Genomic DNA, 21,889 nt, shown 5'->3' with positions numbered 1-21,889 from the left:
GAAACCTGAGGTTAGTAAACATGTTTAGCTCAGCATTGGCCATCTAACGTTCATCTACGACCTACGGGAGGTTAACTCCGACTGAACAGTCATTCACAACAAAGGAAACCTCAGCCATGAACTCCCCAGTAGCAGTAGTACAGTCCGTAAGATTAGGATGGGAACCCGAGGGTCGCCGGTTCGAGTCCAGCTCGGACCAGAGTAGTTGCGCCAGTTCACCTCCTGGGCCCTGAACCCCCAACTGCTCGGGGCGGCACTGAGCGGCCGACTCGTCACTCTGACATCTCTGTGTGTTGTTGCGTGTGTGTATTTCAGACTGTGTGCATACTAATAACAATAATAACACCAGAGTAAGAACAATGAATTTCCCCTTGTGGGATTAATAAAGTATGTCTTCTTCTTCTTCCGTTTCCTGGGCACCATCATCTCCCAGGACCGCAAGTGGGAGCTAAACATCACCTTCTCACTAAGAAGGTCCAGCCGAGGATGTACAGAAGAAGTTCGGCCTGCGAACACTCATGGAGTTCATCCTCACCTCCTTCGTCACCATCTGGTACGCTGCTGACACCGCCAGGGACAAGGGCAGACTGCAGTCTATCATTCGCTCTTCAGAGAGAAGGTGATTGGTTGTCACCTTCCGTCTCTTCAGGACCTGTACACCTCCAAGACTCTGAGGTGTGGAGGAAAGATTGTGGCGGACCCCTCCCATCCCAGAAATAAACTGTTTCAGACACTCCCCTTTGGCAGGAGGCTACGGTCCATCAGGACCAAGACCTCTCACCACAGAAACTGTTTCTTTCCGATGGCAGTGGGCTTCCCCAACAAGGCCCGGGTCCCCACTATCACTGACTCTCATGCCCCCCTCTCTAAACACACACACACACACACACACACACACACCTGTCCCCACACTTTACAACAACACAACTTTATGCTCATGTTGTGAACTTTTACACATACTTGTCAGCATTGGGTCAGGGGGTGGGGGCCTGGTAAGCCCAAACGGGTAGTGCGGGTGAACTGGGAATGTCTGGAGGAGGCCCCTGTCTCTGAGATCTTCAACTCAAACCTCCAGCGGAGTTTTTCTGGCCTTCCTGTGGAGGTTGGGGACATTGAACATGAGTGAGCAATGTTCAAAGCCTCTATTGCTGAAGCTGCAGCGGAAAGCTGTGATCTCAAGGTCTTGGGTGCCTCAAGGCGCGGTAACCCTCGAACACCATGGTGGACACCGGTGGTCAGGGAAGCCGTCGGACTGAAGAAAGAGGCCTTCCTGGATTTGTTGCCTCAGAGGACTCCATAGGCGTTTGCAAGGTACTGACAGGCCCGAAGGACTGCAGCCTCTGCTGTGGCAGAAGCAAAGCAGCAGGTGTGGGAGACGTTCGGAGAAGACATGGAGAAGGACTTTCGGTCTGCACCAAAGTGTTTGTGGAGAACTGTCCGCCATCTCAGGAGGGGGAAGCGGGGACCCGTCCAAAGTCTACTCCAAGGTGCTGGAATGAAGGGTTCGGCCGATAGTCGAACCTCAGATCGAAGAGGAACAACGCTGTTTTCATCCCAGTCGTGGAACAACTGACCAGCTCTTTACTCTTTCAAGGATCCTAGAGTGGGCTTGGGAGTATGCCCATCCAGTCTACATGCGCTTTGTAGATCTGGAGAAGGTGTATGTCCGTGTCAATTTATACCGGTCAATTTTCGTTCCTACCCTCACCTACGGTCAGGCTGGGTCATGACCGAAAGAACGAAATTGCGGGTACAAGCGGCCGAAATGGGTTTCCTCATGTGGGTGGCTGGTGTCTCCCTTAGAGACAAGGGTGAGAAGCTCGGCCATCCGCGAGGAGCTCAGAGTAGAGCCGCTGCTGCTTTGCGTTGAAAGGAGCCAGTTGAGGTGGTTTGGGCATCTGGTAAGGATGCTTCCTGGACGCCTCCCTAGGGAGGTGTTCCAGGCATGTCCAGCTGGGAGGAGGCCTCTGGGGAGGCCCAGGAATAGGTGGAGAGATTATATCTCCACACTAACCTGGGAACGCCTCGGGATCCAACAGTCAGAGCTGGTTAATGTGGCTCGGTAAAGAGAAGTTTGGGGTGCCCTGCTGGAGCTGGTGCCCCCGCGACCCGACCCTGGATAAGCGGATGAATGGATGGCTGTCAGCATTGTATTATAGTATTATTGTAATTTTTGTATCTCCTGTATGTTTTGATCTCCTTACTTTTTATATATTTATGTGCATGTGTACTGTGAGCACCAATATATACCAAGGCAAATTCCTCGTATGTGAAAATGTACCTGGCAATAATCCTGATTCTGATCCAGTCCAGTAACCACTTAAAATATTTTATTTGGTAAATAAGATCTACTGAGAGCAGGTCCACGTGGACTAGTCCACAGTCTAAAAGTGTAACCTGGACACACTTCCGTCTATGTGTCTGACTAACAGATAAACTTTAACTTTAGTATCAGCTGACTGCAATGGTTTTTCTAGACCAATTTAATTGAGGAGGCCACGTTGGGGCCAGTTGTTTTTTCAGAGGGGCACATTCAATCTGGGCCAATGGACACAAAGGCAATGTTCAAGCTTTCAAAATTTCTTGTTTAGTATATAAGGCAATGTTTTAGTATGTTTCAGTAACTTAGTTATAGTTTTGTTAAATTATATTATTTAGCTCAAGTTACAGTACATGCAACACTTCTTAAGGCTTAATGAACAGAATTAAGTTCTAGTGTACTAGAAATTCACTGGATCCCAGTTTATATTTTGTATCCCACTGTAACTTTTGCTAGGAAACAACAAACGTCTCCATATTCATCCTTTTTATTAGTCCAAAATTAAATACTTGATAGTAGGCCATCATCTGTGCATTTTGGATGGGGATACGTATTTTGGCAGACTACATGTCCAGCCTGGTAGGACCAGTAGGCTTCTGATATTGCTTTTTTGGTGTTAAAAGTGCTGTTTGTATGCAATGCATTATTAAATTGTTATGATATAATTAAATATAAATAATTTAACCTTTAAGGAGGGGGACTTAGTCAAGTAGATGTAACGTTGAAGCGAGCAATGTGTTAAACTGATTACAGTGATCTTGACTTCACAGTATCAATGCGCTGCAAAAACCCCATTGATAAAACAATACTAAAATGATATATAACATGTGGATTGTTTCATCCTTTTCTATTTACTTTCGTCTGTGGGCAAGTCATTTAATGTTACTGACTCTCAAATCATGGCTGGAACAGTGCTGTGTGGCCACCATGTTTCCCATTTATAGAGCCATAATTAGATATTCACTGCGTTTGACAAAAAGTACATGTAGAATCGTATACCTTACCTGTAATTGTTATGTTATAGATAGTCTGTATTTATCTCAAGGATGAGAGAGCCAGGGCACAATTATTATGCTGTACTATGACAATAAACTTCGAAGAGTTGTTTTGCCACATTAACTACATAGTTAATAGTAAATTGCTTTAAAATCATTCACACACACATTGTCTAACCGAAAGTCTTTACTTCTATTAATATATAGGTGTGTATTGCTCTGGGTAAACATGAGGTGACAAACACTTTCTCTCTGGGTCATAAGTACTGGGATGCATGTGGATAAATATTTCATAATGGCCACAATAAATACCTTATGTTAACATTTTAATGTTGTTCTACTTTGTTATTTTAAATGTACCACACTTCACATTAACATTAATAGAAAGACATTTGTTTCCATTCCATTCATGTTTTCAACCAGAACATTTCATTGCGAGATATTAAAAATTATTTACTGACACTTTTTTATTGCACTTACATGGTATCAATCTGACCAGTGAACAGTTTAAAACAGAACAGATGCTTAAATGTTCTTCTGATTTTGGACATTTGCATTCCATACATGATAGGATTCAAAAGTGGTTGTATGATGAGAAAATACAGAGAGAGAATGATACGCAGCACACTGGGAACACCGGTCATATCAAATCTGCTCTGAAGTATCTCAAAGCTGCAGCCAAAGGAAAAGTTCAACAGAGACACAAGCTGAGGTGTGCAGGTACTGACAGCTTTCTGTCTGGTCTGTTTGGAAGCAGCAAAACAAACCTTAAGAATTTTTATGTAAGAGAAAATTATTGGCAGCAGAGGGACTACGATGGAGAGAACAACAACAAAAAGTCCATAAATGTCATTCAGTCTGGTGTCAGAGCACGCCAACTTAACTACTAGGTAGTTATGACAATACAAACTGTTAATGATGTGTCCACACAGAGTCAACCGGATGTTTAGGGTTAAAGGAATTAGAATATTCACACAAGAGTACAACCATATCACAATGATAAATATAAATACCTTGTTTAAAGTCATGCGTGTGTTATATTGTAGAGGACAACAGATAGCAAGATATCTGTCGTAAGACATGACGGCTAAATTGGCAAATTCTATACTTCCATAAGAGTACAAAGAGAAAATCTGCAGGTAACAAAAGGGAGCAGAAACAGTGTGAATGTCAGAGAGAATCTGAAGCAGAAGGAATGGAAACAACCCTGTACTACCATACAGCTCATTTACAAACAGGCTGCACAGAAAAAGGTACATAGGTTCATGTAAGCTTCTGTTCATACAGATAACCACAATGAGAGACATGTTGACTGCAACAATTACAATGTAAAGCAAAGCAGTTATCAGGAAATAAAAGTATCTTAAGTTTCCAACATGCAAATAAGCTCCAAGAATAAAATAAGATAAATTTGATAAAGTTGAATTAATCATCTTTCTTGTTTTAGGCGACAAAACTACAAACTACAAAGTGTGCAAATACTGAAAGAGTTTCTTCTCATTACTTATCCTAGAATAAATAATTTGCTTGTTTAAATATACAGCATCACAGGCAGCCTAAACTTACCCAGCCAGACTGCTGTGGTCACCTCTAACTGTGGAATGCAGAAATATCTACTGTGTTATACCTTTCCAGAACAGAAAAGTCCCAACAGGCCAGTCCTACGTCATTATTGTTAGCAGCACCAGCTTGACAACAGTCAGAAGATGTGTCTGAAGCAAGTAAAGCTTCATTTGAATGGCTACTTTCAAAACAAAGCTTCTTACTATGTTTAATGTGATAATTAAGAGTATGGTTTCATGTTTGGGGGGGGTGATCTCGTGAAGAAAGGAAAGAGGAAGACCATTATTTCTACAGTAAATTATTTAATTTCTTTCTGGCTTTTCTCAATTCTTTTGCTTTGTCCTTGTGAAATACCACAATCCAGTTTCAAAAAAGGTTGGCACTCTGTGAAAAATCTAAATAGAAACCTCATAATTATAGCACAAAGACAGCTTTTCAAATAGTGAAACTGAGAAATCTGTTTATTTGCCTAAAATTTTTGAAATGCTAAAAGAAAACACCCGGTGGAACATCTCAATTAATTAGGTTAACTTGCAACAAGTCAGTCACATGATTGGATTTGAAAATCGTCTTTCTGCAGTAAAGATGGGGAAGGGTTCACCACTCTGTGAAAGACTGCACTGGCAAATAGTTCAACAATTTAAGAATAATGTTTCTCAAAGAAAATGCAAAGAATCTGGGGATTTCATTGTCTACATTACATCATAAAAGATTCCAATAGTGTTACTTTCGTCAGACGAAACCAAATTAAATATGTTCGTCAACAACCATTTTTTTTTACTAATCAAAATTTTACTAATGAGTTAGAAGAGACTAAAATGATGGTTAATGACTAAAATACCTGGACTTTTAGTCAACTAAAACTTGATTAAAAAAAAAAAGTAAACAGTGGACTAAATATGACAAAAACTAACAAGGACATTTGACACAGGACTAAGACTAAATTTTAAAAAGGCTCACAAAATTAACACTAGATCCAAACAATCAGAGGAAATCTCTGTACGCAAGGGTCAAGGCCAAAAACCAATACTGGATAGCCGTGACCTTCCGGCCCTCAGATGGCACTGCTTAAAAAACAGACAGGATTCTGTAGGGGATGTCTTGGAAATTGTATATTTCCCGGAGCAGAATTAAACAAAAAAATGGATTATATCAAACTGTTGTCTTTCAGTATTTATTAAAGGAAGAATGAAACAAGGATGTGCAAAAAGGATTCAGACGTGCGCTACCTAGGGCAGTATCAGAGGACAAACATAACATGTAAAGCTGGGAGAATGCTCCCTCATACAGTGGCCTTCAAACCTCCACTTCCAATGGGAACGGAGAGGCAGAAGACAACAATTTAAAATATGTTCATACACACTCAAACCCTGGCGTATCCTACTGGACAGTTTATTATGTACACCTTGCTAGAAGATGGGTACACTGTGGTCATAAAGAGATGGACATGATCTGCAACAATGCTCAGGTAGACTGTCGTATTTAAACGATGCTCAGTTGGCCCAAAGGGGCCCGAAGTGTGCCAAGAAAAACTTCCCCACACCATTACACTATCACCACCAGCCTGAACCACTGATATGAGGCAGGGTGGATCCATGCTTTTGTGTTTTTTACACCAAATTCTGACTCTACCATCTAAATGTTGCAGCTGAAATTGAGACTCATCAGACCAGGCAACGTTTTTCCAATCTTCTATTGTCCAGTTTTGGTGACCCTGTGTCAATTGTAACCTCAGTTTCCTGTTCTTAGCTGACAGGAGAGGCACCCGGTGTGGTCTTCTGCTGCTGTAGCCCATCTGCTTCAAGGTTCGACATGTTGTGCGTACGGTTGTAACGAGTGATTCGAGTTACTGTTGACTTTCTGTCATCTCGAACCAGTCTGCCCAATCTCCTCTGACGTCAAGGCATCTTCGTCCACACAACTGCTCACTGGATATTTTGTCTTTTCCGGACCATTCTCTGTAAAACCTAGAGATGGTTATTAAAATCCCGGTAGATCACTAGGTTTCTGAAATACTGAGACCAGCCTGACTGGCACTAACAACCATGCCACGTTCAGACTCACTTAAATCGCCTTTCTTCCCCATTCTGATGCTCACTTTGAACTAGGCAAGGTCCTTAATGCTACTTGTCTACCTCAGTTATGAGTGAAACCACAAATACAAGAGCCATACCGGCTCGGACATCTCCTATCACAACTAGAGATTGATAAGGTACAAGCCTACAACTCACTGCCACATACATGGATACTGGAATGCTTGGAAATGTACAAGATCAACAGGACACTAATAGCCTTCATCAAGAACTCAATGGGGTTGTGGAAAACAAGTCTGGAAGCCAACACAAAGCCAATTGAACAAGTCACCATATACCAATGTGATTATCCCCGCTGCTGTTCTGCATAGGCCTGAACCCCTCAGCCAGATCATCACAAAGACTGACTATGGATAGTAGTTCCAAAGTGGAACCACCATCAGTCACAGCCTCTACATGGATGACAACAAGCTATATGCCAGGAGTGAACAAGACATCGAGTGATCTACACTACCAGAATCTACAGCAACGACATTGGAAGGTCATTCTGACTAGACAAGTGTGGTCGGATGGTACCAAAAACAGGCTGCTACAGATGTTCTAACAGTCTGTAGTGGCCAGTGTCATCTTCTTTGCTACTGTGTGCTGGGGAGGTGGCATTGGATCTTGTGGAGCCAACAAACTGGGCAAGCTGGCAAAGAAGGCCAGCTCGGTGATGGTGATGATACTGAGTGGTCAATGTCCAAAGCTTCCATTGCTGAAGTTGCAGCAGGGAGCTGTGGTCTCAAGGTCTTCGATGCCTCAGGGGGCAGTAATCCTCAAACCTTGTGGTGGAACACCGGTGGTTGGGGTAGCTGTCTGACTGAAGAAGGAGTCGGTTGCAAGGTACTGACAGGCCCAAAAGGCTTCAGCCTCTGTCGTGAAAGTGGCAAAGCAGTGGGTATGGGAAGAATTTCAGAGAAGCAATGGAGAAGGACTAGCACCAAGGTGCTTCTGGAAAACCGTCCGCCACCTCATGTGGAAGAAAGGGGAACCATCCAAGATGCGTACAGTAAGGATGGGAGGCTGTTGACCTCTACTGAGGAATCTGACTTAAGTCACACACACAGTGACTTCAGACTTGACTTTAGACTTGTTCTCAAAAGACTTCAGACTTGATTCGGACTCGTGAACAAGGATTATTTTTAGGAAATGTCTGATGAGATTGCTGTTGTCCCCTCCCTGCGTTATCTATAACTTACCTACGTAACACATAGTACATATCTGCTGTGCGCGGCCACACGTGAGAGAGGACAACAAACACCAGCAGTAGCTGTGCCATTCATCATACACTTTGGCTTTAAAACTTCATACAACAAGGCCCAAACAAAAGAAGTGTGGAATGCAAAATAGGTTAGAAACCTGAGGTTAGTAAACATGTTTAGCTCAGCATTGGCCATCTAACGTTCATCTACGACCTACGGGAGGTTAACTCCGACTGAACAGTCATTCACAACAAAGGAAACCTCAGCCATGAACTCCCCAGTAGCAGTAGTACAGTCCGTAAGATTAGGATGGGAACCCGAGGGTCGCCGGTTCGAGTCCAGCTCGGACCAGAGTAGTTGCGCCAGTTCACCTCCTGGGCCCTGAACCCCCAACTGCTCGGGGCGGCACTGAGCGGCCGACTCGTCACTCTGACATCTCTGTGTGTTGTTGCGTGTGTGTATTTCAGACTGTGTGCATACTAATAACAATAATAACACCAGAGTAAGAACAATGAATTTCCCCTTGTGGGATTAATAAAGTATGTCTTCTTCTTCTTCCGTTTCCTGGGCACCATCATCTCCCAGGACCGCAAGTGGGAGCTAAACATCACCTCTCTCACTAAGAAGGTCCAGCCGAGGATGTACAGAAGAAGTTCGGCCTGCGAACACTCATGGAGTTCATCCTCACCTCCTTCGTCACCATCTGGTACGCTGCTGACACCGCCAGGGACAAGGGCAGACTGCAGTCTATCATTCGCTCTTCAGAGAGAAGGTGATTGGTTGTCACCTTCCATCTCTTCAGGACCTGTACACCTCCAAGACTCTGAGGTGTGGAGGAAAGATTGTGGCGGACCCCTCCCATCCCAGAAATAAACTGTTTCAGACACTCCCCTTTGGCAGGAGGCTACGGTCCATCAGGACCAAGACCTCTCACCACAGAAACTGTTTCTTTCCGATGGCAGTGGGCTTCCCCAACAAGGCCCGGGTCCCCACTATCACTGACTCTCATGCCCCCCTCTCTAAACACACACACACACACACACACACACACACACCTGTCCCCACACTTTACAACAACACAACTTTATGCTCATGTTGTGAACTTTTACACATACTTGTCAGCATTGGGTCAGGGGGTGGGGGCCTGGTAAGCCCAAACGGGTAGTGCGGGTGAACTGGGAATGTCTGGAGGAGGCCCCTGTCTCTGAGATCTTCAACTCAAACCTCCAGCGGAGTTTTTCTGGCCTTCCTGTGGAGGTTGGGGACATTGAACATGAGTGAGCAATGTTCAAAGCCTCTATTGCTGAAGCTGCAGCGGAAAGCTGTGATCTCAAGGTCTTGGGTGCCTCAAGGCGCGGTAACCCTCGAACACCATGGTGGACACCGGTGGTCAGGGAAGCCGTCGGACTGAAGAAAGAGGCCTTCCTGGATTTGTTGCCTCAGAGGACTCCGTAGGCGTTTGCAAGGTACTGACAGGCCCGAAGGACTGCAGCCTCTGCTGTGGCAGAAGCAAAGCAGCAGGTGTGGGAGACGTTCGGAGAAGACATGGAGAAGGACTTTCGGTCTGCACCAAAGTGTTTGTGGAGAACTGTCCACCATCTCAGGAGGGGGAAGCGGGGACCCGTCCAAAGTCTACTCCAAGGTGCTGGAATGAAGGGTTCGGCCGATAGTCGAACCTCAGATCGAAGAGGAACAACGCTGTTTTCATCCCAGTCGTGGAACAACTGACCAGCTCTTTACTCTTTCAAGGATCCTAGAGTGGGCTTGGGAGTATGCCCATCCAGTCTACATGCGCTTTGTAGATCTGGAGAAGGTGTATGTCCGTGTCAATTTATACCGGTCAATTTTCGTTCCTACCCTCACCTACGGTCAGGCTGGGTCATGACCGAAAGAACGAAATTGCGGGTACAAGCGGCCGAAATGGGTTTCCTCATGTGGGTGGCTGGTGTCTCCCTTAGAGACAAGGGTGAGAAGCTCGGCCATCCGCGAGGAGCTCAGAGTAGAGCCGCTGCTGCTTTGCGTTGAAAGGAGCCAGTTGAGGTGGTTTGGGCATCTGGTAAGGATGCTTCCTGGACGCCTCCCTAGGGAGGTGTTCCAGGCATGTCCAGCTGGGAGGAGGCCTCTGGGGAGGCCCAGGAATAGGTGGAGAGATTATATCTCCACACTAACCTGGGAACGCCTCGGGATCCAACAGTCAGAGCTGGTTAATGTGGCTCGGTAAAGAGAAGTTTGGGGTGCCCTGCTGGAGCTGGTGCCCCCGCGACCCGACCCTGGATAAGCGGATGAATGGATGGATGTCAGCATTGTATTATAGTATTATTGTAATTTTTGTATCTCCTGTATGTTTTGATCTCCTTACTTTTTATATATTTATGTGCATGTGTACTGTGAGCACCAATATATACCAAGGCAAATTCCTCGTATGTGAAAATGTACCTGGCAATAATCCTGATTCTGATCCAGTCCAGTAACCACTTAAAATATTTTATTTGGTAAATAAGATCTACTGAGAGCAGGTCCACGTGGACTAGTCCACAGTCTAAAAGTGTAACCTGGACACACTTCCGTCTATGTGTCTGACTAACAGATAAACTTTAATATCAGCTGACTGCAATGGTTTTTCTAGACCAATTTAATTGAGGAGGCCACGTTGGGGCCAGTTGTTTTTTCAGAGGGGCACATTCAATCTGGGCCAATGGACACAAAGGCAATGTTCAAGCTTTCAAAATTTCTTGTTTAGTATATAAGGCAATGTTTTAGTATGTTTCAATAACTTAGTTATAGTTTTGTTAAATTATATTATTTAGCTCAAGTTACAGTACATGCAACACTTCTTAAGGCTTAATGAACAGAATTAAGTTCTAGTGTACTAGAAATTCACTGGATCCCAGTTTATATTTTGTATCCCACTGTAACTTTTGCTAGGAAACAACAAACGTCTCCATATTCATCCTTTTTATTAGTCCAAAATTAAATACTTGATAGTAGGCCATCATCTGTGCATTTTGGATGGGGATACGTATTTTGGCAGACTACATGTCCAGCCTGGTAGGACCAGTAGGCTTCTGATATTGCTTTTTTGGTGTTAAAAGTGCTGTTTGTATGCAATGCATTATTAAATTGTTATGATATAATTAAATATAAATAATTTAACCTTTAAGGAGGGGGACTTAGTCAAGTAGATGTAACGTTGAAGCGAGCAATGTGTTAAACTGATTACAGTGATCTTGACTTCACAGTATCAATGCGCTGCAAAAACCCCATTGATAAAACAATACTAAAATGATATATAACATGTGGATTGTTTCATCCTTTTCTATTTACTTTCGTCTGTGGGCAAGTCATTTAATGTTACTGACTCTCAAATCATGGCTGGAACAGTGCTGTGTGGCCACCATGTTTCCCATTTATAGAGCCATAATTAGATATTCACTGCGTTTGACAAAAAGTACATGTAGAATCGTATACCTTACCTGTAATTGTTATGTTATAGATAGTCTGTATTTATCTCAAGGATGAGAGAGCCAGGGCACAATTATTATGCTGTACTATGACAATAAACTTCGAAGAGTTGTTTTGCCACATTAACTACATAGTTAATAGTAAATTGCTTTAAAATCATTCACACACACATTGTCTAACCGAAAGTCTTTACTTCTATTAATATATAGGTGTGTATTGCTCTGGGTAAACATGAGGTGACAAACACTTTCTCTCTGGGTCATAAGTACTGGGATGCATGTGGATAAATATTTCATAATGGCCACAATAAATACCTTATGTTAACATTTTAATGTTGTTCTACTTTGTTATTTTAAATGTACCACACTTCACATTAACATTAATAGAAAGACATTTGTTTCCATTCCATTCATGTTTTCAACCAGAACATTTCATTGCGAGATATTAAAAATTATTTACTGACACTTTTTTATTGCACTTACATGGTATCAATCTGACCAGTGAACAGTTTAAAACAGAACAGATGCTTAAATGTTCTTCTGATTTTGGACATTTGCATTCCATACATGATAGGATTCAAAAGTGGTTGTATGATGAGAAAATACAGAGAGAGAATGATACGCAGCACACTGGGAACACCGGTCATATCAAATCTGCTCTGAAGTATCTCAAAGCTGCAGCCAAAGGAAAAGTTCAACAGAGACACAAGCTGAGGTGTGCAGGTACTGACAGCTTTCTGTCTGGTCTGTTTGGAAGCAGCAAAACAAACCTTAAGAATTTTATGTAAGAGAAAATTATTGGCAGCAGAGGGACTACGATGGAGAGAACAACAACAAAAAGTCCATAAATGTCATTCAGTCTGGTGTCAGAGCACGCCAACTTAACTACTAGGTAGTTATGACAATACAAACTGTTAATGATGTGTCCACACAGAGTCAACCGATGTTTAGGGTTAAAGGAATTAGAATATTCACAAAGAGTACAACCATATCACAATGATAAATATAAATACCTTGTTTAAAGTCATGCGTGTGTTATATTGTAGAGGACAACAGATAGCAAGATATCTGTCGTAAGACATGACGGCTAAATTGGCAAATTCTATACTTCCATAAGAGTACAAAGAGAAAATCTGCAGGTAACAAAAGGGAGCAGAAACAGTGTGAATGTCAGAGAGAATCTGAAGCAGAAGGAATGGAAACAACCCTGTACTACCATACAGCTCATTTACAAACAGGCTGCACAGAAAAAGGTACATAGGTTCATGTAAGCTTCTGTTCATACAGATAACCACAATGAGAGACATGTTGACTGCAACAATTACAATGTAAAGCAAAGCAGTTATCAGGAAATAAAAGTATCTTAAGTTTCCAACATGCAAATAAGCTCCAAGAATAAAATAGATAAATTGATAAAGTTGAATTATCATCTTTCTTGTTTTAGCGACAAAACTACAAACTACAAAGTGTGCAAATACTGAAAGAGTTTCTTCTCATTACTTATCCTAGAATAAATAATTTGCTTGTTTAAATATACAGCATCACAGGCAGCCTAAACTTACCCAGCCAGACTGCTGTGGTCACCTCTAACTGTGGAATGCAGAAATATCTACTGTGTTATACCTTTCCAGAACAGAAAAGTCCCAACAGGCCAGTCCTACGTCATTATTGTTAGCAGCACCAGCTTGACAACAGTCAGAAGATGTGTCTGAAGCAAGTAAAGCTTCATTTGAATGGCTACTTTCAAAACAAAGCTTCTTACTATGTTTAATGTGATAATTAAGAGTATGGTTTCATGTTTGGGGGGGGTGATCTCGTGAAGAAAGGAAAGAGGAAGACCATTATTTCTACAGTAAATTATTTAATTTCTTTCTGGCTTTTCTCAATTCTTTTGCTTTGTCCTTGTGAAATACCACAATCCAGTTTCAAAAAAGGTTGGCACTCTGTGAAAAATCTAAATAGAAACCTCATAATTATAGCACAAAGACAGCTTTTCAAATAGTGAAACTGAGAAATCTGTTTATTTGCCTAAAATTTTTGAAATGCTAAAAGAAAACACCCGGTGGAACATCTCAATTAATTAGGTTAACTTGCAACAAGTCAGTCACATGATTGGATTTGAAAATCGTCTTTCTGCAGTAAAGATGGGGAAGGGTTCACCACTCTGTGAAAGACTGCACTGGCAAATAGTTCAACAATTTAAGAATAATGTTTCTCAAAGAAAATGCAAAGAATCTGGGGATTTCATTGTCTACATTACATCATAAAGATTCCAATAGTGTTACTTTCGTCAGACGAAACCAAATTAAATATGTTCGTCAACAACCATTTTTTTTTACTAATCAAAATTTTACTAATGAGTTAGAAGAGACTAAAATGATGGTTAATGACTAAAATACCTGGACTTTTAGTCAACTAAAACTTGATTAAAAAAAAAAAGTAAACAGTGGACTAAATATGACAAAAACTAACAAGGACATTTGACACAGGACTAAGACTAAATTTTAAAAAGGCTCACAAAATTAACACTAGATCCAAACAATCAGAGGAAATCTCTGTACGCAAGGGTCAAGGCCAAAACCAATACTGGATAGCCGTGACCTTCCGGCCCTCAGATGGCACTGCTTAAAAAACAGACAGGATTCTGTAGGGGATGTCTTGGAAATTGTATATTTCCCGGAGCAGAATTAAACAAAAAAATGGATTATATCAAACTGTTGTCTTTCAGTATTTATTAAAGGAAGAATGAAACAAGGATGTGCAAAAAGGATTCAGACGTGCGCTACCTAGGGCAGTATCAGAGGACAAACATAACATGTAAAGCTGGGAGAATGCTCCCTCATACAGTGGCCTTCAAACCTCCACTTCCAATGGGAACGGAGAGGCAGAAGACAACAATTTAAAATATGTTCATACACACTCAAACCCTGGCGTATCCTACTGGACAGTTTATTATGTACACCTTGCTAGAAGATGGGTACACTGTGGTCATAAAGAGATGGACATGATCTGCAACAATGCTCAGGTAGACTGTCGTATTTAAACGATGCTCAGTTGGCCCAAAGGGGCCCGAAGTGTGCCAAGAAAAACTTCCCCACACCATTACACTATCACCACCAGCCTGAACCACTGATATGAGGCAGGGTGGATCCATGCTTTTGTGTTTTTTACACCAAATTCTGACTCTACCATCTAAATGTTGCAGCTGAAATTGAGACTCATCAGACCAGGCAACGTTTTTCCAATCTTCTATTGTCCAGTTTTGGTGACCCTGTGTCAATTGTAACCTCAGTTTCCTGTTCTTAGCTGACAGGAGAGGCACCCGGTGTGGTCTTCTGCTGCTGTAGCCCATCTGCTTCAAGGTTCGACATGTTGTGCGTACGGTTGTAACGAGTGATTCGAGTTACTGTTGACTTTCTGTCATCTCGAACCAGTCTGCCCAATCTCCTCTGACGTCAAGGCATCTTCGTCCACACAACTGCTCACTGGATATTTTGTCTTTTCCGGACCATTCTCTGTAAAACCTAGAGATGGTTATTAAAATCCCGGTAGATCACTAGGTTTCTGAAATACTGAGACCAGCCTGACTGGCACTAACAACCATGCCACGTTCAGACTCACTTAAATCGCCTTTCTTCCCCATTCTGATGCTCACTTTGAACTAGGCAAGGTCCTTAATGCTACTTGTCTACCTCAGTTATGAGTGAAACCACAAATACAAGAGCCATACCGGCTCGGACATCTCCTATCACAACTAGAGATTGATAAGGTACAAGCCTACAACTCACTGCCACATACATGGATACTGGAATGCTTGGAAATGTACAAGATCAACAGGACACTAATAGCCTTCATCAAGAACTCAATGGGGTTGTGGAAAACAAGTCTGGAAGCCAACACAAAGCCAATTGAACAAGTCACCATATACCAATGTGATTATCCCCGCTGCTGTTCTGCATAGGCCTGAACCCCTCAGCCAGATCATCACAAAGACTGACTATGGATAGTAGTTCCAAAGTGGAACCACCATCAGTCACAGCCTCTACATGGATGACAACAAGCTATATGCCAGGAGTGAACAAGACATCGAGTGATCTACACTACCAGAATCTACAGCAACGACATTGGAAGGTCATTCTGACTAGACAAGTGTGGTCGGATGGTACCAAAAACAGGCTGCTACAGATGTTCTAACAGTCTGTAGTGGCCAGTGTCATCTTCTTTGCTACTGTGTGCTGGGGAGGTGGCATTGGATCTTGTGGAGCCAACAAACTGGGCAAGCTGGCAAAGAAGGCCAGCTCGGTGATGGTGATGATACTGAGTGGTCAATGTCCAAAGCTTCCATTGCTGAAGTTGCAGCAGGGAGCTGTGGTCTCAAGGTCTTCGATGCCTCAGGGGGCAGTAATCCTCAAACCTTGTGGTGGAACACCGGTGGTTGGGGTAGCTGTCTGACTGAAGAAGGAGTCGGTTGCAAGGTACTGACAGGCCCAAAAGGCTTCAGCCTCTGTCGTGAAAGTGGCAAAGCAGTGGGTATGGGAAGAATTTCAGAGAAGCAATGGAGAAGGACTAGCACCAAGGTGCTTCTGGAAAACCGTCCGCCACCTCATGTGGAAGAAAGGGGAACCATCCAAGATGCGTACAGTAAGGATGGGAGGCTGTTGACCTCTACTGAGGAATCTGACTTAAGTCACACACACAGTGACTTCAGACTTGACTTTAGACTTGTTCTCAAAAGACTTCAGACTTGATTCGGACTCGTGAACAAGGATTATTTTTAGGAAATGTCTGATGAGATTGCTGTTGTCCCCTCCCTGCGTTATCTATATTACCTACGTAACACATAGTACATATCTGCTGTGCGCGGCCACACGTGAGAGAGGACAACAAACACCAGCAGTAGCTGTGCCATTCATCATACACTTTGGCTTTAAAACTTCATACAACAAGGCCCAAACAAAGAAGTGTGGAATGCAAAATAGGTTAGAAACCTGAGGTTAGTAAACATGTTTAGCTCAGCATTGGCCATCTACGTTCATCTACGACCTACGGGAGGTTAACTCTGACTGAACAGTCATTCACAACAAAGGAAACCTCAGCCAGAACTCCCCTGAGGTAGCAGTAGTACAGTCCGTAAGATTAGTTTGGAACCCGAGGGTCGCCGGTTCGAGTCCACTCGGACCAGAGTAGTTGCGCCAGTTCACCTCCTGGGCCTGAACCCCCAACTGCTCGGGGCGGTCATTCAGTCTGGTGTCAGAGCACGCCAACTTAACTACTAGGTAGTTATGACAATACAAACTGTTAATATGTGTCCACACAGAGTCAACCGAATATTTAAAGATAAAATAATTAGAATATTCACAAAAGAGTACAACCATACCACAATAATAAATATAAATACCTTGTTTAAAGTCATGCGTGTGTTATATTGTAGAGGACAACAGATAGCAAGATATCTGTCGTAAGACATGGCGGCTAAATTGGCAAATTCTATACTTCCATAAGAGTACAAAGAGAAAATCTGCAGGAAACAAAAGGGAGCAGAAACAGTGTGAATGTCAGAGAGAATCTGAAGCAGAAGGAATGGAAACAACCCTGTACTACCATACAGCTCATTTACAAACAGGCTGCACAGAAAAAGGTACATAGGTTCATGTAAGCTTCTGTTCATACAGATAACCACAATGAGAGACGTGTTGACTGCAACAATTACAATGTAAAGCAAAGCAGTTATCAGGAAATAAAAGTATCTTAAGTTTCCAACATACAAATAAGTTCCAAGAATAAAATACGATAAACTGGATAAAGTTGAATTTATCATCATTCTTGTTTTAAGCGACAAAACTTCAAACTACAAAGTGTGCAAATACTGAAAGAGTTTCTTCTCATTACTTATCCTAGAATAAATAATTTGCTTGTTTAAATATACAGCATCACAGGCAGCCTAAACTTACCCAGCCAGACTGCTGTGGTCACCTCTAACTGTGGAATGCAGAAATATCTACTGTGTTATACCTTTCCAGAACAGAAAAGTCCCAACAGGCCAGTCCTACGTCATTATTGTTAGCAGCACCAGCTTGACAACAGTCAGAAGATGTGTCTGAAGCAAGTAAAGCTTCATTTGAATGGCTACTTTCAAAACAAAGCTTCTTACTATGTTTAATGTGATAATTAAGAGTATGGTTTCATGTTTGGGGGGGGTGATCTCGTGAAGAAAGGAAAGAGGAAGACCATTATTTCTACAGTAAATTATTTAATTTCTTTCTGGCTTTTCTCAATTCTTTTGCTTTGTCCTTGTGAAATACCACAATCCAGTTTCAAAAAAGGTTGGCACTCTGTGAAAAATCTAAATAGAAACCTCATAATTATAGCACAAAGACAGCTTTTCAAATAGTGAAACTGAGAAATCTGTTTATTTGCCTAAAATTTTTGAAATGCTAAAAGAAAACACCCGGTGGAACATCTCATAATTAATTAGGTTAACTTGCAACAAGTCAGTCACATGATTGGATTTGAAAATCGTCTTTCTGCAGTAAAGATGGGGAAGGGTTCACCACTCTGTGAAAGACTGCACTGGCAAATAGAAGACAACAATTTAAAATATGTTCATACACACTCAAACCCTGGCGTATCCTACTGGACAGTTTATTATGTACACCTTGCTAGAAGATGGGTACACTGTGGTCATAAAGAGATGGACATGATCTGCAACAATACTCAGGTAGACTGTCGTATTTAAACGATGCTCAATTGGCCCAAAGGGGCCCGAAGTGTGCCAAGAAAAACTTCCCCACACCATTACACTATCACCACCAGCCTGAACCACTGATATGAGGCAGGGTGGATCCATGCTTTTGTGTTTTTTACACCAAATTCTGACTCTACCATCTAAATGTTGCAGCTGAAATTGAGACTCATCAGACCAGGCAACGTTTTTCCAATCTTCTATTGTCCAGTTTTGGTGACCCTGTGTCAATTGTAACCTCAGTTTCCTGTTCTTAGCTGACAGGAGAGGCACCCGGTGTGGTCTTCTGCTGCTGTAGCCCATCTGCTTCAAGGTTCGACATGTTGTGCGTTCAGAGATGGTGTTCTGCAGACCTTGGTTGTAACGAGTGGTTATTTGAGTTACTGTTGCCTTTCTGTCATCTTGAACCAGTCTGCCCATTCTCCTCTGTCCTCTGACATCAACGAGGCATTTTTTGTCGGGTCATCCTGCTGGTCGTCCCCCTGAACTGTCCTGTTCCCTCTCTGCCCGGCCTTCAGGCAACCTGCTTTAAGTTTCCCCGTTTCTTTTCTGTCCCTGACAACCCGCCATTTTGACCCTGCATGCTCTGCACTGTGTTTTTTCTTTTTTTTCCTGATGTGTACAAACACCAGATTGTTAGATGTTTACTGAGTTTGACAAAAAAAACCAACGTGTAGAATCATATAACCCACCTTTAGTTGATATGTTATGGATGGTCTATGTATTTATGTACAGAAGTATGAGAGAGCCAAGGCACAAACATTTCCCTGTACTGGGACAATAAACTTGAACTTTGAAGAGTTGTTTTGCCACTTTAACTACATAGCCACTAGTTATTTCTGCTTTAAAATCTAAATGAACATTTTAACTTTTTTATTATATAGGTGTGTGTTGCTCTGCGTAAACACAAATTTTCTTTCTTGGTCATGAGTACTGGGCAGCATGTCGATAAAAAAGGTAGGTTTATTTGTCATTTTACAACAGGGTTAGTCAATAAGATAATTTAAAATTACAATACCCTATGTTAACTTCTCAATATTTAATAATAATAATATTTTAAATGTACACAGATGTCCACATTAACGGTGAAAGGTGATGATGGTGAGATGCAAGATATGAATAATTTACAGACACCTTTTTATTGCACTTACATGGTATCTCTCTGACCAGTCAACAGCTTATAACAGAACAGATGCTTAAATATTTTTCGGATTTTGGACATTTGCATTCCATACATAATAGGATTCAAAAGTGGTTGTATGGTGAGACAATACAGAGAGAGAAAGATACGCAGCACACTGGGAACACCGGTCATATCAAATCTGCTCTGAATCATCTCAAAGGTGCTGCCAAAAGAAAAGTTCAACAGAGACACAAGCTGAGGTGTGCAGGTACTGACAGCTTTCTGTCTGGTCTGTTTGGAAGCAGCAAAACAAAGTTTGAGAATTTTCATGTAAGAGTAAAGGATTGGAAGCAGAGGGACAACAATGGTGAGAACAACAAGAAAAAGTCCATAAACGTTATACGCCGTTGTGTCAGAACATGCCAACTTAACTACTAAATAGTTCTGACAATACAAACTGTTGAGGATGTTTCCACACAGAGTCAACTGGATGTTTAGGGTTAAAGTCATCAGAAATTTCACAAAAGAGTACAACCATACCATTATAATTAAGATAAACACCTTTTTCAAAGTCATGCGTGTGTTATATTGTAAAGGATAACAGATAGCAAGATATCTGTCATACGACATGATGGCTAAGTTACAAAACTCTATGCTTCCGTACGAATACAAAGAGAAAATCTGCAGGAAACAAAAGGGAACAGAAACAGTGTGAATGTCAGAGAGAATCTGAAGCAGAAGGAATGGAAACAACCCTGTACTACCATACAGCTCATTTACAAACAGGCTGCACAGAAAAAGGTACATAGGTTCATGTAAGCTTCTGTTCAGACAGATAACCACAATGAGAGACGTGTTGACAGCAACAATTACAATGTAAAGCAAAGCAGTTATCAGGAAATAAAAGTATCTTAAGTTTCCTACATACAAATAAGCTCCAAGAATAAAATAAGATACACCTGATAATGTTGAGTTTATCATTATTTTTGTTTAACAGACAAAATTACAAACTGTGTGGAAATACTGAAAAGGTTTCTTTTCATCACTTATCCAAGAACAATTAATTTGCTTAATTAAATATGCAGAATAACAGGCAGCCTAAACTTACCCAGCCAGACTGCTGTGGTCACCTCTAACTGTTCGGTACAGAAACACCTGATGTGTTATACCTTTACAGACAATTCCCAACAGGTCAGTCCTACGTCATTTTTGTTAGCAGCAATTCTTCATTTCAAGTAAAGCTTCCTTTGAATGGTTCCTTTCAAAACAAAGCTTCTTAATATGTTTAATGTGACACTTAAACGGGCAATATGTAGTCTCTACGGTGGCTCTGAAGGCTAACAAGAGTATGTTTTTTTGAGGACTACTTTTGCGTCCCTCACAATACTTTTGCATCCCCTCGCAATGCGTTTTGCGTCCCTCGCAATACTTTTGCATCCCCTCGCAATGCGTTTTGCGTCCCTCACAATACTTTTGCATCCCCTCGCAATGCGTTTTGCGTCCCTCGCAATACTTTTGCATCCCCTCGCAATGCATTTTGCGTCCCTCACAATACTTTTTCTTTCATTCGCAATATGTTTTGCGTCCCTCGCAATACTTTTTCTTTCATTCGCAATATGTTTTACGCTCCCTCGCAATATGTTTTGCATCCCTCACAATATTTTTGCATCCCCTCGCAATATGTTTTACGCTCCCTCGCAATATGTTTTGTGTCCCTCACAAAACGTTTGCATTCCCTCGCAATATGTTTTGCATTCTCTCGTAATTCTTTTCTCCTTCCGTTACTTTTGAGCCATGGCTGTTTACGCTCTGCTGCACTCAGCTTATTGAATTTTACTTTGAACCGAGCATTTACTATATTGATATAGCCTAGTATTATTGCTAAATAGGCACATTTATGTTGACATGGCCTACTGTTATTAGACTGCTCCCTTAACTGGCTCATATTTCAGATGCTGCTATTATTTCATTATTAGGCCTACTCCCGCTACTGTTAATCAGGCTATTTGTGGTGCTGTTATTTTAATATAGGTTAGATAGCCTAGGCTACATATAAAGGTTTACATACATCAGATAGGGGTTGCACTCCGCACTTTATAATTCTCCAGCCCCGCCATTCTTACTCCCCTGCAGTAAACAGATCAGCTGTCTCGTCTACTTTACATTGCCGTCGTATTTTTGCGAGCCTGACTGATGGTGAAAAGCTCAAATACTGTAAAAGTGCTTCCACCTGGCAAGAAAAGTTTTCCAGGTTTCCTCTACAGCTGCATTAAAAATCTAAAAAGATTCACAGTAACTTTGGTTTGATTTAATGAATGTATGACTTCAGCATTAAAATTGAAATCCTGCTCACAGGTCATGTGTCAGATGAGAGTAGATGAAATTACAGGTTTACTGAGAGAGATTTT

At 41.8% G+C, this 21,889-nt stretch overlaps 2 protein-coding genes and 1 pseudogene across 2 annotated transcripts; all 3 read right to left on the bottom strand.

The window, feature by feature from the left end:
• Positions 1-466: 466 nt before the first annotated feature.
• On the bottom strand, positions 467-4,748 carry LOC119882512 (olfactory receptor 51E1-like). Its single transcript, XM_038692550.1, has 3 exons — positions 3,865-4,748; positions 1,738-1,774; positions 467-751 (listed from the first exon to the last, which is right to left on the bottom strand). Exons 1-3 carry the CDS (start codon positions 4,746-4,748, stop codon positions 467-469), a joined length of 1,206 nt encoding a protein of 401 aa, XP_038548478.1.
• A 7,347-nt stretch (positions 4,749-12,095) lies between these two features.
• On the bottom strand, positions 12,096-13,046 carry LOC119882511 (annotated as a pseudogene).
• Positions 13,047-19,505: 6,459 nt separating this feature from the next.
• Positions 19,506-20,462, bottom strand: LOC119882510 (olfactory receptor 11A1-like). Its single transcript, XM_038692548.1, has one exon. It carries the CDS (start codon positions 20,460-20,462, stop codon positions 19,506-19,508), a length of 957 nt encoding a protein of 318 aa, XP_038548476.1.
• Positions 20,463-21,889: the final 1,427 nt, after the last annotated feature.

Source organism: Micropterus salmoides, unplaced genomic scaffold (assembly GCF_014851395.1).
Source record: "Micropterus salmoides isolate LMB-PRFRI ecotype aquatic unplaced genomic scaffold, ASM1485139v1 Ms_hic_scaffold_3, whole genome shotgun sequence".
NCBI lineage: Eukaryota > Metazoa > Chordata > Actinopteri > Centrarchiformes > Centrarchidae > Micropterus > Micropterus salmoides.
This window is presented reverse-complemented; position numbering and strand designations above follow the sequence as displayed.

Bases quoted from the DNA above. Each gene is read 5' to 3' on its own strand.
- LOC119882512 (XM_038692550.1), bottom strand. From the start codon at position 4,748: ATGATTAATTCAACTTTATCAAATTTATCTTATTTTATTCTTGGAGCT. The intron at 1,775-3,864 runs GTCCAAAATCAG...CACCCACATGAG, and splicing joins ATCATGTATGGAATGCAAAT to GAAACCCATTTCGGCCGCTT. The intron at 752-1,737 runs CTTTCGGTCATG...GATGGACCGTAG, and splicing joins CTTGTACCCGCAATTTCGTT to CCTCCTGCCAAAGGGGAGTG.
- LOC119882510 (XM_038692548.1), bottom strand. From the start codon at position 20,462: ATGATAAACTCAACATTATCAGGTGTATCTTATTTTATTCTTGGAGCT.